General features: G+C 41.5%; 1 protein-coding gene across 1 annotated transcript in view; it reads left to right on the forward strand.

Annotated features, from left to right (window-relative positions):
• The window catches only part of mamdc2a (MAM domain containing 2a), a 58,574-nt gene extending 41,576 nt beyond the window's left edge, over nucleotides 1–16,998 (forward strand). The window contains exons 7-14 of the mRNA XM_083913096.1: nucleotides 394–487; nucleotides 2,426–2,572; nucleotides 5,968–6,233; nucleotides 6,329–6,425; nucleotides 9,292–9,438; nucleotides 10,190–10,449; nucleotides 12,000–12,084; nucleotides 14,141–16,998. Of these exons, the coding sequence (XP_083769222.1) occupies nucleotides 394–487; nucleotides 2,426–2,572; nucleotides 5,968–6,233; nucleotides 6,329–6,425; nucleotides 9,292–9,438; nucleotides 10,190–10,449; nucleotides 12,000–12,084; nucleotides 14,141–14,202 (1,158 nt within the window). The 3' untranslated portion in view covers nucleotides 14,203–16,998. The remainder of the gene's footprint in view (nucleotides 1–393; nucleotides 488–2,425; nucleotides 2,573–5,967; nucleotides 6,234–6,328; nucleotides 6,426–9,291; nucleotides 9,439–10,189; nucleotides 10,450–11,999; nucleotides 12,085–14,140) is intronic.
• The last annotated feature ends 848 nt before the right edge of the window (nucleotides 16,999–17,846 follow it).

The following is a 17,846-nucleotide window of genomic DNA, read 5'->3' on the forward strand; positions in this document are numbered from 1 at the left end:
TTCTCTATGACTCCACGGTTTCCTTATGCATTCAGCCAGAACACCTCCCACAGCCTGCTGCTGTCGCTGTGGAAAGAACCTTGCGTAACTTTACTAACTGGGTCAGTTCCTCTGTTCAGTCCAGCCAAGAGTTTACAGATCTTTTCCATCAAGCAGAACTCCGCTGACTAACCCATGTTCCTCAATATACCCTAAACTGATGTCACTGTCTGGCTTCTACAGCTGTTATCTATCGTCTATATATGTCATACTTTCACAACATGTCTTAATGGATAGGTCTAAGACTGAGACGGGTAAACAGGTCAAGAGCAATGTGCGCCTTAGGGTCTAAGTCATACATTGCTTGTGACCCATTTGTTAGTGGTTGCTGTTTATGTCTGTGTATGTTACCAGGTGGTGTTCGAGGTGGCTTTCAACAGTGCCCGAGGTGGATATGTGGCCATAGATGACATCTCATTTTCTCCTGAATTCTGCCACACTGACACAGGTGATTCTAGGGGGTTAGACAATCACAGACTGTTCTGTATCTCAATCCTGGTTCAGTAAGGCTGGCTGGTAAATATTCTGACTCAAAGTATAAAATTTTACTTGTGGCCACAAGTGGAGGAGTATACTAACAAGTTTGCTATTAATATTAGAGTTAGAAAGTTGAGTCTCAAAGCTTTTCAACGACTCCACCCACTACTCATACATACCTGGACACTCTTTTTCTTTTTCGTGTAACAACTTAATGATAATAATAATAATAATTGAATTTAACCGCTAAATTCCGCAAATGTCAGTAATATCATCAACTGTATAAAACACAACGCTATATACAGTCCTATATATTTGATCTATATTTATCTATATTCATCCACTATACAGTTCTCTACACGTAACTTGTTGATTTCATTTTCCGTGAATTTTATTTTATTTGTATTCTTATCTCTACAAAATCAGCTTTTACTTTGCTTGTTTATTTAGCTAAGAGTTGTTTATTGTTCTTCTTATAATGTATTTTTGTTTCATACCTTATTATTTTGTAATAAGGTATGAAAGCTGCTAGAAATCTAGTTTCCTTGCGGGAGTCATCCCAAAGGGGTTAATGAAGAGAAGTGTAATGAAGGAAAATGAAGGACGGAGAAGAGCGAAAAGGGCAAAAAAAGCAGGGGAGAAAGGAACAGGGGGGAGAAAAGTTGAGAGGAAAAAAATAAGAAGCTATAACAGAGAATGAGACAGTGGGGGGTTAGGGTCAGGCACCAGAGTCAGGGTTAACTGTTTAGGGAGTTGGGTTAAAACGTAGCGCCCTGGATGGGCGCCACAAGGGGCATGGGCTCAAGGGGGACAAGTGTGGTAAAACATTTTTCAGCATTTTGACAGCATTCTAAAGAGAGATTAAAGGAGACACTGGACAGGGTGTTCAGCAGGAGTGTATTCATTTAATAGTAGTTAGTTCCTCCCATCTCCCCTGGGTGAAAATAAAAATCCTGCTGTGCGTTATCATGACCTTTCATTTTGTATAATCGTACGTAATAAATAATACATAAATTATATAATTCTACTTTACTAACATTTAGAATATTAAAAATATACATATATTAAAAATATTAAAAAGGATCTTATAATGTGCATAATGAATTGATTGCCAGTGTGATATAAAAATCACATATACACTGCCATCATAAAAGGTTAAAAAGGCGATAAATTAAGTGCTATACTAAAAGTGCTCAAAATAAATAGATAAAACAATCAAATTCAGATAGTTCATGTAATAAAAACCATAGCGTTAATGCATATATGCAATGCAATGTAATGCATATATCTAAAAACATTGTGAATGTTAATATTCCCTCAGGCAGGCAATTCAATGTAATGGCAAAAAAAATGCACACATAGGACCCAGAGACATGCAGTTGGAGAGATGTCAGAGTAGTCAGGTTACGTTAGGTTCCATGCCTTGCTTAATGGCACCTCAGCAGAGCCCAGTAAGTGAACTGGCACCTCTCAAGCTACCTGTCCACGTGGCTCATGCTGAACTTGAACCGGCCACCCTCCGGTTCCTAAGAGTCCCCACTGACTGAGCTACTGCTGCCCCCATGTGATTGAATGTTTTCACATTAACAACTGCAACAAAACAAGGTTCATTACACACAGATAAAACTCCAGTCAGCTGCAAAACACTGTGAATGAGCCGGTTTAAAGCTGTTCAGGAGATTCTCCTCATGTCGGATCAGTCTGTAAAACTCTACAACAGCATGTAAGCAAATATGAATGAAAATGAGTTCTTTTGGTAGGTATTGTATACTGTATTCAGTGCTGTTCTCAAGCAAAGCCACTATTATGAAAGTACTGTACAATGTAATTTGGTCTTTTTCCATGGTGTTATAACAGACACTCTAACTGTTATCAAGACAGGTTCATATTGGATGTGTTTGTGTTCCAGAGCCGACAGTTGACCCTTCAATAGCCAACTGTGACTTTGAGGATGGCCTGTGTCTGTACTATCAAGAGACATCAGAGAGTAAGGTGTGGAGCAGAGTTTCAGTCAAGCCTAATGCCTACAGGATAGGAGACCATACCACAGGAGCAGGTGGGTCACGCTTCACAACACATGCATGATGAACAATCCAAACTTTGTCACAATCTAGAGTCCATATATATGTACATATCTATGTATGTATACGTATATATGTATATGTATATATATATATATTTATATATCTATGTTTTGCGCATGCACACTGCCTGTTGCTGCTCCGGTCTTTGAGTTCGCTTTTTTTCAACTTTCTTAACTTCTATTCTCCTTTTGTTCATTCTGTTTCTTCCCCCTAACTTATGTAAGGTTCTGCCCTCTACAATGAGGTTATTTTTGCTATTTCTCCTGTTCCCTTCGTGTTGTTGTTATCAATGCCGTTTCCCCCGGGACACGCTTCCTTTGTTTACTCCGGAGAACAGCTGATATTGCACCTGAACTCTGGATAAAAACACACAGTGGACGCAGAGGTGGGAAACAACGTTGGGGCAATAGAGGAGGGTCAAAACAGGACGGGCTTATGGAGAGGAGAAGATGTAAGCTGTGTCTCCCCTCTGTTGTTATGGGTAATGTACGGTCTCGGTACAACAAAATGGATAAACTGACAGCGCTAATGCGGAGCCAGCTAGAGTACCTTGAGTGCAGTCTCATGTGTTTCACCTGCCTATTCTACCCCTCCCCCCCGCTCTACATCATGTCCTCCACAACCTGACGACCTCAGCCCTCCCCCAATGGACACCTCTACAGTCAAGTCTTCAGCCTGAGCCTGCACCTCCAGAGAGTCCCTGTGCTGTGGAAGACGTCCTGCCTCGTGCCTGTGCCAAAGACACCACGTCCCAGTGGCCCTCAGGACTATAGACCGGTGGCCCTGACGTTCCACATCATGAAGACTATGAAGAGACTCGTCTTTGAGCAGCTAAGGCCTATTGTCAGGCCCTTCACTGATCCACTACAGTTCGCCTACCAGCCTTGCCTGGGAGTTGAGGACTGCATCACCTACCTGCTGAACAGAGACTACAGTCATCTGGACAAGCCTGCGAGCACTGTGAGAGTCATGTTCTTTGACTTCTCCAGTGCATTCAACACCATCCGTCTGGCTCTACTGGGTTAGAAGATGGGTGCCATGTAGGTGGAGGCCCCCATTGTGTCCTGGATTGTGGATTACCTGATGGGCAGACTACAGTATGTACGCCTACAGAACTGTGTGTCTGCAACACTGGAGCCCCACAGGGGACTGTCCTCTCTCCCTTTCCCTTCACCCTCTTCACCTCAGACTTCAACTATTGCATTGAGTCCTGCATCCTTCAGAAGTTTTCTGATGACTCTGCAATACTTTGAGTGAGCTGAATCATCTGGAGCTCAACTTGACTAAACAAAGGAGCTCGTAGTGGATCTGAGGAAGGTGAGAACACCGGTGACCCCTGTCTCCATCCAGGGGGTCCCCGTGGACACTGTAGAGGAGTATAAGTACCTGGGGGTGTACTTCAATAATAAGTTGAACTGGACTAGAAACACAGAGGCTGTCTACAAAATGGGCGAAAGTGGACTCTTCTTCCTGAGGAGGCTGAGGTCCTTTTACATCTGCCGGACGATGCTGAGGATGTTTTATGAGTATGTGGTGGCCAGTGCGATCTTCTTGGCTGTCACATGCTGGGGCAGTGGTCTGAAGGTCGCAGACACCAACACACTGAACAAACTGGTCAGGAGGGCCTGTGATGTCATGGGGGAGGAGCTGGACACCCTGACGACCGTGGCAGAGAGGAGGATGCTGTCCAGACTCCGGTCTATCCTGGACAATGTCTCCCACCCTCTCTACGACACACTGACCCAGCAGAGGAGCACCTTCAGCAGAAGACTCCTCGCAACCAGATGCACCACAGAGCGCCACAGGAAATCTTTCCTGCATGTGTTCATTAAACTTTGCAATGCATCCCTAGGAGAGTCTGTCATCTCCTCTCTGTGGTTTAAATCTGTTCTATTGCACATTAGTCTGGTATTTTTTATCTTGTATATATTTCCTAAAAGTTTTATATAATATATGTTTTCGGCTGTATCATATTTGTTGTTCGTATTAATGTATAAGTGAGTTTCGTAGCAAAAATAATTTCCCTCTGGGATTGTTAAAGTAGTTCTGATTCTGATTTATTTTGCTTCACATCTGCGCCAAAAAAATAAAAAAATAGCAACGATACAGTAAACTTTATTAAGGTACACAGTTATATATACATCCCTGCTGTGTTTGATATTCGGTTTACCATGGACCTGGGATTGCATTGTTTGTGCTGAACACACACCTCAGCGGCTCCAGTGTGGGATCACTCTGTAACATAAAAGCAGATGATTGTTAGGCAGGACCTTAACAAGCTGTAACCTTAGCCCCCTATAACCTTGTGAGCCTCCAGTAAGAGGTTCTTTCTGTACTGTGTTTCAAAAATGAGAACATTTAAATATACACCATTAAATACAAAGCAGGCTGGACTTTGTAATTTTTATGGGGTATTTGGTAGAGGGTCATCCCTATGTTCCCCAGTCGCATTAGCCTGCGCCTTCGCTGATTTCATTCAGCATTTTGTTAGGGTTAGAAGTTACGGATAGGGTTATTGGGGTAGTGTTAGGGTCTACATAGGCCTATTTGCCAGGGAATTTGGCACTGATAGTGTAAAAAATAATAGACTGGGAAACATAGGACCCTTTCTGTGAAAAGCAGGGAACATAGGACCCTTTTCTTAAATATCCAATATTCCCCGGTCACATACAAAGCGGGGTACATAGGACCCGGGGAACATAGAACCCAGGGAACATAGAACCTGGGGAACATAGAACCTGGGGATGAGGGGCCGGAAAAATATGAGCATCACATTAATGGATATTGTAAAAACAATGCAGCGTCATAGGGGTGCATATATTGTCTTTATTTTATAAATGTAAATAGTAGCAATAGGCCAACTCCAAGTGCAACAAGCTTGTCAAAAACAATCCCGTGAACCAGAGGTTTTCACTCAATTATTGGACTAAAGTAAAGTGTGAGGTTCTTCTCCTTTACTTGAGTATTTTATTTACATGCTACTTTATACTTCTGCTCCACTACAAATCAGTGGAAATATTCTTCTTTTTACTGCACTACATTTATCTGATTACTTCAGTAACTAGTTACTTTACCAAGCTGACAATTACATATGAAACATTAGTTTATTCATCAGACCTGGACTGACAAAAATTTGCGTATTTTTTACAGTACAGTGGAAAAAAGCTGTTGAAGTTAGCATGATTTGTCTTAAAATGCCTCATCAACTTATAATCTTTACACATCGATAAACACTGGTTGCAGACTAAAAATGTCTCCATCCATTCGCTATACTATATGTGACAAAACAGTGAATTTGGTGAAAATAGTTAAACACATTGTGGTTAAACTTTGTTCGTAATTATGTTCTTTGTCTGATCTTTCGTAGGCTGTTTCCTCATGGCAAACACTCGTTTCACTTCGAGGCCCGGCTATGTGGGTCGGCTTCATGGTCCCTTTTTACCTGGGAACCACAAATACTGCCTGAGGTTCTACTACCTGCTTCATGGATTTAGGAAAATAGGCAATGCTCTGGTTCTATATATTTATGACGAGAACAATGTCGCCCAGGAGAAGGTGTGGAGCCTGGCTGACACTTCCAGGGCTGTATGGACTGAGGTGGAGATCACCTACATGAAGCCCATGCTTTCCAAGGTATGAAGCATTAGATGGCTGATCTATGTGGAGGATGGATGATACGTTGATAAATGGTTAGATAGCAGCTTTCAGTCCTTTCCTCTGTTCCCCAGGTAGTGTTTGTCAGCATATGTAAGAACTTCTGGGAATGTGGCCTGGCAGCCATCGATGACATCACTGTCAGCCTGGGGGACTGTCAAATGACAGCAGGTAAAAGACTCACCAAGACATACACTGAAAACTATCGTTGATGACCGACAATGCAAAACAAGAAAATATATTGCCAGATCTGCCAATTCTCTTAATGAGGCAGAACCAATGGGAGGATCCTGCCCGTCAGTTGAGGTCTTTTAATGTGAAGCAGCAGCAGCAATAGGACATGTTTGGTTAGAATAAGTAGTATCTTAATACACCTTGTATTAAGAAACTGCATATGTTAACCATTTGCTGATGCTGCTTCACATTAAAAGACACTACCACTGACTATCTGTGTAATCATTTGGCTATGATTTACCACACTTAGTCATACACGGCACAGCCATATGTTAGGTTCCCACCGGTTTCCACCACTTCAGGTGCAATGGTGTCCATGACTTTCAGAGTTTTACAGTCAATATGATCAAAGAGTGAATCACAGAGTCGGATATTGAGCTTATGATCATAGATGCACACAGTTTATAGACACACAGACAGACAGAGAGACAGTCCCAGAGATGCAACCAACCACAAAAGTAACAGTAACTATAATAATATCTGTAGTAATGTGAATATGACTTATATGTTATGACAGTTTAATATAGTAAAATAATAGAAACAAGCATAGCTAAGGTGATAGAATATGACAATGATTATAATTATGGTGGTAAATATGATCAATGATGAGTAGTGGTAATAACAGCGGAGATACAGCGAGACATACCACTGATGGTGTTTTTATGTCTGTGAATTTTACAATTTATAAGACTAGTGATAGTATACATGAGTAATAGTAATAATAGCCGCAGGAAGCATCATGCAGGACCACAGCAGCAGGCACCACCACGATCAGCAGAGACCTGAGAGACGACAAAGCACAAATAAGTCACATTAAATCTGACATTTTCCAATCAGAATTAGGCCACTTTTAAATGTGCTACTGAATCAGATACGTATCAGATTTTTTAACCTGAACAGCCAGGTCACATTTAATGTGACTTTGACGTCATTCTGACCCGCGCTGAACTGTTTTGTAAATGAAAAACAAATAAAGTTGATTGAAAAAAAACCTGTGCCACAGGAGCCAGGAACAGATTTAAAAAAAACATGGAGGACAGCAGTGAAGCAGGCGGCCGGTGGAGGGAGAGGGAGGGTTTGAAGCCCCACACTGTTTATATCATTAAGCCATAAAGTCCTGACGTTACAATACCAGTTGTCGTTGCCATGTTCTCTTCCGTAAACACTGTTGTGGCGTGATGTCATCAATGATCAGCTGCACATGCGGGTCACTTCAGGAGCGTGAGCTGTTCACAAAGCAATCCATAGACAGGCGACATTTAAAGACGTAATGTGAACAGACAAACAATAAATCTGATTTGAGCAATAAATCAGAATTTTGCTTTAAGACCTGCAGTGTGAACGGTGCTAAAGAGACACTCAACCATTCATGCTCATGTAACACGTATGACTCAAAGTGTTGGTTCAGGATGTTTTCTCAGGTCTCTCTCGGAGTGAACCACAGCTTAAGTTCTTATTTGCCAAACCAAGGAAGAACTCGCCGCCCTGAGCTAATCTGTGTTAGCCGCATTTGGCTGTTAGCGTCTGTCCCGGAATTCTTCATTAGTTGTCCGTGCACGAAAAAAGTTGTCTCGATGGCTTCTTTGATAAGTGTTTTTGCATAAAAAGAGCCTGGTATGATTTAACACCGGAATTTCACTTTAACCACCGCAAATTATTTGATAGATGATTACGGCCTTGTGCCAAACACTCAACTGTTTGTTTTGACAAACAGCTTATGAGAAACAACATACGTAAGTATAATAACAAATTGAAATAATCCTACAGTAAATAAATAGATAATAAATCTCAACTCCAATGGTATACCAGTATTTTCTCCTCGAAATCCGTCTACTGTCTTTCAGTTTTACCCCAATATAACCCTAATGCCATGTCGGCCGCCTGTTGGTTTGGCATGCTCTCTACAGCTGTGTTTTTGTGTTTTATTTGGACTGAGATTTTGTTTCCGGAATGTTTTTTTTTTGGAGAACGGAGAAAGGAGAAAATAACTATTTTTGTATGGACTGGGCCTATGTTTTAGAATCAAGATCACTACGTTATAGTGTCTTCTCCGAGTATGGTGATCCTGCCACTAGTCTTTCATAGCCCCACCTTTCTCCACAGTGGCTTCACCGGTTCGTCATTCTGGGATAGAGGAAAAAACTCTCTGGGTTGGCTGGCAGCACAATGCCCCGGGGGCAGCGAAGGTGCTTAAAATAAGGGGCCGGACATAGATTAGGGAACGACCTACATGAATTTTTTAGGGCCAATGCCGATGCCGTTTTTTCTTTCATCAGCCTTAGCCGATGACTAATACGGGCTGCCGATTTTCTTGAGCCGATATTTGGAGCAGATACTTCTTTTGCTCCCTCAATTTACATCATAAAAATGACACAATGATGATAACAAATGTTACGAGTCAAAGTTTAAAAAAAGGAATATTTATTGAACTTAAAAAGGCGTCTCCAGCAACACGGAGCTGCCTGTGGATACCTGTCTGTAAATAATGCTGGGAAAAAAATCAGTGAATGCAGTAGCCCGCAACGGCTGATACCGATACACTTAAAAAACGCAAATATTGGCCGACCGATATATCGGTCTATCACTAACAGAGATATGCTGGATGTCAGGCTTTATCCAAGCACTGTACATCTGTTAGTCAGCTGACCCTATCACTGACCTGTGCCTTCTGGGCTCTCCTTCACTCACAGAATGATCCGGGCGTTTTCATGAAAACTGCAGCTCACACTGAGCTGAGTCCTTTTCTTAGTAACTCTACCCTCTGATGTCTTTGATCACCTCCTTCACTGTGTTCGCTCCACAGGCTCCCTCCCAGGCCAGTGTAACTTTGAAAGTGGAGTCTGTGGCTTCATCCAGGACAAGAAAGAAGACAAAGCCGACTGGCTGCGAGTCAGAGGACACACCCCCACCTCCTACACAGGACCCAGAGGAGACCACACTACTGGGGTGGGTGAGTCACTCCCTCATTCATTGCTTTATTCATTCATTTAGAGGTCTTACTCCCAGATGATGGCTGGATGGAACCTTGTGTGTGATGTAACACGAAAATGATTCTTTTATCATCCCACTGTTTAAGATTTGAATCTCTGGAAATCAGACTTTGACAAAATTCTATTCATATAATTTTGCTTAAAGTGAAATTCCAGCGTAAATTCATCCCATGGTCTTTTTTGACACGTGGACACTATTAACAACTATTAAATGAGATATAGTCGCTAACAGTCACTAACAACCGGACGTGGCTAACACTGATTAGCTTGGGTTAGTACGGTGAAGGCATTTAAACAGATTTTTTTAACCACTAATACTGCTCAAAATAACACCAAACCTCTACGTTAACTACATTGTTGATGCTTTGTTTTCTGTGAGGGGACTCTTCTCATGCTGCTGCAGAGGTTTGGTGTTATTTTGAGCAGTATTAGTGGTTAAAAAGTACATTTTAATGCCTTCACCGGACTGCCCGAGCTAATCAGTGTTAGCCACGTCCAGCTGTTAGCCACTCTCCGAGATTTCTCCGTGCCAGTGTTGAAAAAGATCACGGGATGATTTTACGCTGGAATTACACTTAAAGAACGAGTAGTTGGCTGTCTGATGTTAATACGTGCTTTGTGCTCTGTTCTTCTTTGGGTATTGTATGTATGGATATCAATAAAGTCCCACAAGTCCTGTCCTTTAAGTGTGTTATCATGTGTTTCCTCCAGGTTACTTCATGTACATCGAGGCGTCACTCATGCGTCCAGGTCACAAAGCTAGACTGCTGACCTCGGATCTGCGGGGCTCCTCGTCCCCTCAGTGTTTGATCTTCTACTACCACATGTATGGATCTGGCACCGGCATACTAAGCGTGCTTCTGCGCCACAGCAACAGAGAGAGGGACACACTGCTGTGGAGGCGCCGGGGTGAACAGAGTGTCAGCTGGATGAGGGCGAGGTTGGACTACCACTGTGATGTGCGACACCAGGTACGGCTATGTGCATTATACAAAGGGAGTGAGAAAACACCTATAAATACCAAATGGAGACAAGCTTCCATCGTCTCTGCTCATCATTGAATTAATCTACCCAATGAAGACTGCATGGTACAACAAGCTATTGCAAAATATTTTGCATAAAGTAATTAATGGTTGAATATGTAAAATCTTTATTAAAAGCTAAATTTTTCAAGGTGGCCGGTGGCTGAGTGATTAGAGCAGTCCCCTCGTGTTATGAGGCTGAAGGTTCTCGAGGCAGCGGGTTTGACTCTGACCTGATGCCCTTTGCTTCATGCCCCCCCCCTCTCACCCCATTTCCCGTCTGTCCTATCTAGTAAAGGCTTGAAAAACTGCCGAAAAAAATATTTAAAAGAAATGCTATATATAATAAAAATACACCCACGGGGCTTTTTGAGGGGTACAAAATGAAAGTATTGTTTGGGTTTGACAATGACTTTCTGTCCCGTTGTGTTTCCATGGTAGCAGCCAATAGCGTTGGGCGTTGCTGGTTGCCAGGGTTGTCTGTTGTTGGGTGCAGCTACTGTAGGCTGGCACTGGGTGAAATGGAGTTTGCCAATCCTGCAGCTGCTTCGGAGCCTCAGTGAAGGGGGCGTTATTTGTCACAGCAGCTGAGTGAGCGGAGATGGGCAACAACCAGAGTCAATATAGGCCAAGCATTCACTCCATGGACTGAGAGAAAGGAGAGAAACGCCATTAAAACGCACGCCCACATGGCTATGTTTCTCCTTGATCGCTAACATCACTTTCATCTTTACTAAGCTGTGACGGCTAAGGCTAACGGCTAACGCTAACTGTCAGTCAAACTCCTCTGCAATACTTGTTTTTATGGTGTGATTTGCTGGAGGGGATGGGTTCGAACAGACTCAAACAGACTCTGGTCGCCTGTCTCCTCAATTGACACACAAACCTGGCAACCCCAATGCTGGAATTATTTTTTGTAGTTGCGACTACGATCTTGAGGCACTTTCTGGCGGTGTTCTACTCATTCTCCATATTCAACTTTTAAGTAAGAAATGATAATGCATTAATGGATGCATGGATGCTGTATGTAGCACCTTTAAGAACCATTTTAGACCTCTTGCAAAAGTAGAAAATCAAAATAATTAAATGTGAATGAATTTGAGTCACATAGTTACAGCTTTTATCTAATTTAATCTGTGGGATAATCCGGTGTGGATTGACATGAACAAACAATGCACTGTCATGTTGTAAGATATGGAACTATTTAGCTTGGTTTTGATCGGTATTGTGTTTACTGAGACCAAAGTGTGCCAACATAACCTAGTCCCTCTGACATGGTTCATTTCATTGCTTTATACTGCTCGGTGGAACAACACCAAATTCAACTGTATCTGTTCCAAATGAAGCCACGCTTCTATGAATGCCATTAGATTAATTATTTAATATTGATAATAATGTGTCAGAATTTAAATACAAATTAAAGTCTAAATAAATCAGCCCATCACACTGTTCTATGGCCAGTAGACATCACACTGTTTCACAGTTTGTGTTTCCTGCAGATTATATTTGAAGCCATCCGAGGTCCATCACTACGAAGTGATATGGCTATTGATGACATAGATTTTAAAAGGGGACCATGTGAAGGTTAGTATAATACACAGTCTAAAAACCCTACCTTTTTCACACTGTTTATAGGTGCAATGTGTAAAATATGGCCAGATTTTTCATTTTAAAAATGTTAAAAAATGAACTAACATCAACAGAGTGTGAAGATGTAAGCTATGATGTTATGTCAAATATGTCTATGTATTGTGCTGCCCCGGCCTGTGAGTCACTGTAGCATCCAATCTGCCAACATGAGAGGATGATGAACTAGAGCTCACAGAAGCAGATACACTGAAGTCAATTTGACATAGAGGCCAAAGGGTGGAATTACAGCTTCTGTGTCCATCATGTGATGTCATGGGGCCCAAAAAGGCTTTTACCCCATTGACTTACAAAAGAGACGCCTGTAATTTAGTGGATAAACATGAGGCAAAGGCAGTTCTCACTCTCTCGCTCTGTTCACACTGGTACAAATATCAATGTATTCTATTTGTACCGTAGTGTCCGTAATACTATTTTTGCCCATCTTTTTTGCCTCACCCTAACCAAGTAGTGTGGTTGAATAAACCTAACCAAACTGCAAAAATATCAAAGTCATATCCCAAGCTCTATTGGAACCATGGTCTCCTGGGTGAAAGTCCAATGCTTAAATTGTAATTCTGGCATAAAATCATCCCTTGGTCTTTTTCGACACTTGCACACATCAAAAAAGCCATCAAGACATTTTTTTCTGTGTATAGACTATTAACAGAGAAATCCTCTAGAGTCGATAACAGCCGGACGTAGCTAACACTGATAATTTCAGGGCTGTACAGTGAGGGCAATAAAACTTCTTATTTAACCACTAATACTGCTCAAAATAACACCAAACCTCTGCAGCAACATGTTAAAAGTCCTTACACAGAAAACAAAGCACCAACAACGTAGTTAGTGAACCCGGAGTTTATTAAAAGAGTGATTTAAAGACTTACCTACTGGCCCCTGTACCAGCTCCTCTCATCGTAAAGTCCATTCAAGTGGATTACCAAAGTCAATCCAAAAGGAAGGAGCCCATTGGTGCTTTATTTTCTGTGTAGGGACTCTTCTCGTGCTGCTGCAGAGGTTTGCTGTTATTTTCAGCAGTATTAGTGGTTAAAAAAGACGTTTTAATGCCTTCACCGTACTGCTCCGAAAGTGTCGAAAAAGACCATGGGATGATTTAATGCCGGAATTTCACTTTAACCCAAGCACCACAGCTAACTACTGTTGTAGCACACTTTGTCACTCTTTGAGGCGGTGGATGAGGGCTCAGGTGTAAATAGTCAGATCACGGGGCAAAGGCTATTTTGTAAAGTGTAAATAGACACTCTGTAAACATTAATATAGATACATAGAAGAGCCACACAATTGAATCATTTAATCCCCATTCATGTTTAACTGAAAGGAGCTTGCTCGGCTGGTGGAACTCTCTAGTGCACTTCCTATGTGGGCCAAACAGTGCAGAAGTTGAACCAATGATCCAATTTTATATGTGGCACTTGAACTTTTTTGGCTTCATGCACCACTAAGCAACTTTCATAAGAATAGATGGCTCCAGTGTTGTATCCAGTTCACTTGATAGATGCGTGTGTACAGCAGTTAGCAGCTTCACAACTAAAACTATGACCTAGAGTACACCTGAACTGAGATTCTGTGTTTAAGAGGCTGTCGCAATGGTTGCCGGAGAATCTAACTACATGGGCGATGCGGCCTCCAAAGCGAAGTTGGGGATATTTTCGTGCAGCAAGGTCATCATTTTCATCGGCTATCTTTGCTGTGTTTGGTGGTAATCGAGTAATCAAGGCGGGGATGGAGTTAGGGACCCATCCATTGTGACAGTCTCTTAAAATGCAGAGTTAACGAGTGGCCTTCTTTAAGGACATTGCAAGTGTCTAACTGTACACAATCTAGAACAGTGTCACTGAAATCACAATTCTTGCAAGGTGAAACGCTGCCCCCTAGTTTGTTGGTGCATGTGGCCATAGTTTACACATTGCAGCTTTATGCAAAACTACTGTATATACATTGTTTAATGAGTGGAACTATAATATCTGTGTTGTCTTGTCCTCCTCTTCAGATCCTGGCGATATCACTCCATACTCAGGCTTCTCAGAGTATTTCAATGAGATTGAGAACTGAGACGGGTGGGAAGTCTTTCTGTATAAATGCTTGATAGTTTTTAGAGTTTGGCTGGGTGGCTTTTCAGAAGTGTGAATGTGAACAATCCAGCGAGACAATTTACAGAGTTGTAGAGCAATGCTTATGTGGCAGCCAGTACCTTCATCACACTGTACAGCTGACTTCCTTCATGTCCCATTACAGTCATTTCAATGTCTATGCTTTAATTCTCAATGTTTCTCTGATTACAGTTCAAGATAATGGAATTGGCTCACACACTGGGAAATGGTCGGGATTTCTCCTTGTGACAACCTTATCTAATGACATAACAGTCACACTTTGTTGTCATGACACTCTAACACACAACTACAATCCAGTGTCGAGGCCTGTTGACACTATGCACAGAAACCATTCAGATATTTGCCAAATATGCCAATGAAAATATAACTATTTCACTTACAAAGCACTACTTATCTGCCATTTTCATTCAGAGCTATATAGTGCACATATTAAACAATGCACACCGACAATTTGTTGTTCAGGAATCATGACTTTTTTGATGCAGGTGTGATCTGGCTCTATAGATATAAACCAACACATAAATTAAGTGTATGCCCAGTTGCTTTTCAGTTGAAACTAATAATTTAATTCAATTCAATTTAATTCAATTCAATTCATAACAAAGGTTATCTCAGGACGCTTTACATATGGAGCAGGTAAAGACCACACTCTATGACTTATTTATGATTTACAGAGACCCAACAATTCCCCCATGAGCAGCAGCAGCAATCTTGTGCCCACAGTGGCAATGAAAACCTTCCCTTTAACAGGCAGGAACGTGGGACAGACCCAGCTCTATGGAGGACGGACATCTGTCTGCACCGGTTGGGGAGGAAGAAAAGGAGAGAGAAAGAGAGAAAAGACAGACAGATGGACAGAGAGAGACAAAGACAGACACGAAGACAGACAGAGAGAGACAAAGACAGACAGAGAGATGCAAGCAACCACAAAAGTAACAGTAACTATAATAATATCTATAGCAATGTGACTATGACTTATATGTTATGGCAGTTAATACAGTAGAATAGTAGAAACAAGCAGAGCTAAGGTGATAGAATATGACAATGATAATAATTATGGTGGTAAATATGCTCAATGATGAGTAGCGATAATAACAGCTGTGATACACAAAAACTAATGATAGTTTATACGAGTCACAGTGATAATAGCAGCAGGAAGCGTCATGCAGGACCACGGCAGCAGGCATCACCACGATCAGCAGAGACCTGAGAGACGACAAAGCACAAAAAACTCTGGGGAAGAAGTTGAATTAGTAACACGCATTGATGAGACATGAATGATACAGACAGAGAGGAGAGAAGCTCAGAGGATCAGGAACAGGATTATCCCCCTGGCAGACTGGGACTATAGCTGCAGAATTAAGCAGAACACAATCAGCTTAGGCCCCGCACATGCAGGCTCTAAGAGAAATTGAATGCTAATAACAACATAGCTAAGGGTTAGTAAGCCCTAACTATAAGCTTTATCAAAGAGGAAAGTTACAAGTTTAGTTTCAGTAAACTTAAAACTTTAAATTAAGCTTAAAATAAGCTATTTTGATTATCGAAATTTCGATTTATAATAGATTCATAATAGAAATCATGAAACCCCTACTTGTGAGTGACGGATAAAACCAGACCAAACCACAGAATGCCCATAATGCAGCTATGATACAGCCGTATCGCCTCCCTCCCCTTACTCTAGAATCCGATAATCAAGTTTTCTGTTCAGGGGGGTCATGGCTCAGCCTAACCCGGCTGAACACTGAACTGAACACTTGGTGCATAGTGGCACTGGCCTCGACTGCTGCCATGTGGAAACAAAGCACACATCCACATAACACACCATGAAATCATGAAGAATAGTCAATAATCCTTTTATGTGGCCTTCCACTAATGCACCGATGTTTGCTTATGTACTTCTGTTCTGTATATACAGTATATGTTGATTAAAATGAAAAAAAAGAAATTTCAAATAGATTGAGGTCCAAGAGAAGGGGAATTCAGGAAACGTGCCTTTTGTCAGGAAGACTTAGGCACTGCGCTGCGGATGAGTTTAGAGTTTGAATACCAATAGTGCTGATATTTCTCACATATCTCATGGAAGAATATAACTATGGTCTCGGTATTTTTCATGAGACTTCACACAATTATTTTTATGTTAGTTCCACTGTGACAAAGGATCAAAGTCCAGCTTCATTCAACAATCTAGGCACTTACAGATATTGGTCAAATTTTTGGTAAAACCTGTGTCATCTGTACATCAGTATCAAGGTATGGCTTGGGTAAGGTGCTGGAAACCTTCCCTAGAGGTTTGACCCATGCTGACTCATTAGCATCATACAGCTCCTCCAGACTTTTCAACCATACGTGCTACAAACCTCTGAGTGTTCTGCTGTGCATTTACGTAGATGTCCTTCTGTACTCCACTGTTGAGCTGTTATTGTCCTGACCTCTAGACCCTGTATTTCTGAGAAGGTCTCCCACAAATAATGTGCATTCAGTTTATTAACCTAAACTTTGACTGCCAGTGCTAGCAACTAACCTTCTGTATGTGCCTTCTATATTTGGTTGAATCCATCCTCTGGACTACACTATCATGTGTGTAATACATGATACTTGTTACTGTTGTTACTGCAGTCAGACACATCATGTTTTAAAGCCCTTTATTTTCAGTTATCTTAAATTCTTGTCATTTTTCATCATGATCTGTTGGTTACCTACAGGATATACCGTATGTAAAGAAAAATGAGTCATTTTCCACAAGCTACTGCAGTAGTATTGAAATTATGTTTGATATTCAATAAAGATTTAGGAATACATGTCTATGACTCATATTTCACCGAAAAAATCACTATTTAAGGAACAAATAGAAAATCCTTTGAATTTGAAAATGTTAACTGGGACTGATCTGTCATGTCAGCATTTATAATGTAGGCCCTATATATTGCTCACACTGGCTGGCAGGCATGAGGAGTCACAGTCACACTAACTTAGCAACAATGTTCTGTGCCCATGAAAAAAGGCCAACTGAGCAGACTAAAGTGACCTAACAAGCTTAAAGTGTAATTACGGCATAAAATCATTTCATGGTCTTTTTTGACACTTACATACATCAAATAAGCCATTGAGACAGTTTATTTGGATGTATGAACGATTTACGGAGAAATCACTAACAGCTGAATGTGGCTAACAGTGATTAGCTCGGGGCAGTACGGTGAAGGCATTAAACCGTCTTTTTTAACCACTAACACTGCTCAAAATAACGGCAAACCTCTGCAGTAGCATGAGAAGAGTCCCTACACAGAAAACAAAGCACCAATGGGCTCCTTCCTTTGGGATTGACTTTGGTAATCCACTGCAATGGACTTTACTATGAGAGGAGCTGGTACAGGGGCCAGTAGGTAAGTCTTTAAAACAATATTTTACTAAACTCTGGGTTCACTAACTACGTTGTTGGTGCTTTGTTTTCTGTGTAGGGACTCTTCTCATGCTGCTGCAGAGGTTTGGTGTTGTTTTGAGCAGTGTTAGTGGTTAAAACAGACGTCTGGCTGTTAGCGACTATCTCCGATAATAGGTCATGGACGAAAATGATTGTCCCGAGGG

Source organism: Echiichthys vipera, assembly GCF_963691815.1.
Source record: "Echiichthys vipera genome assembly, chromosome: 4".
Lineage (NCBI taxonomy): Eukaryota > Metazoa > Chordata > Actinopteri > Perciformes > Trachinidae > Echiichthys > Echiichthys vipera.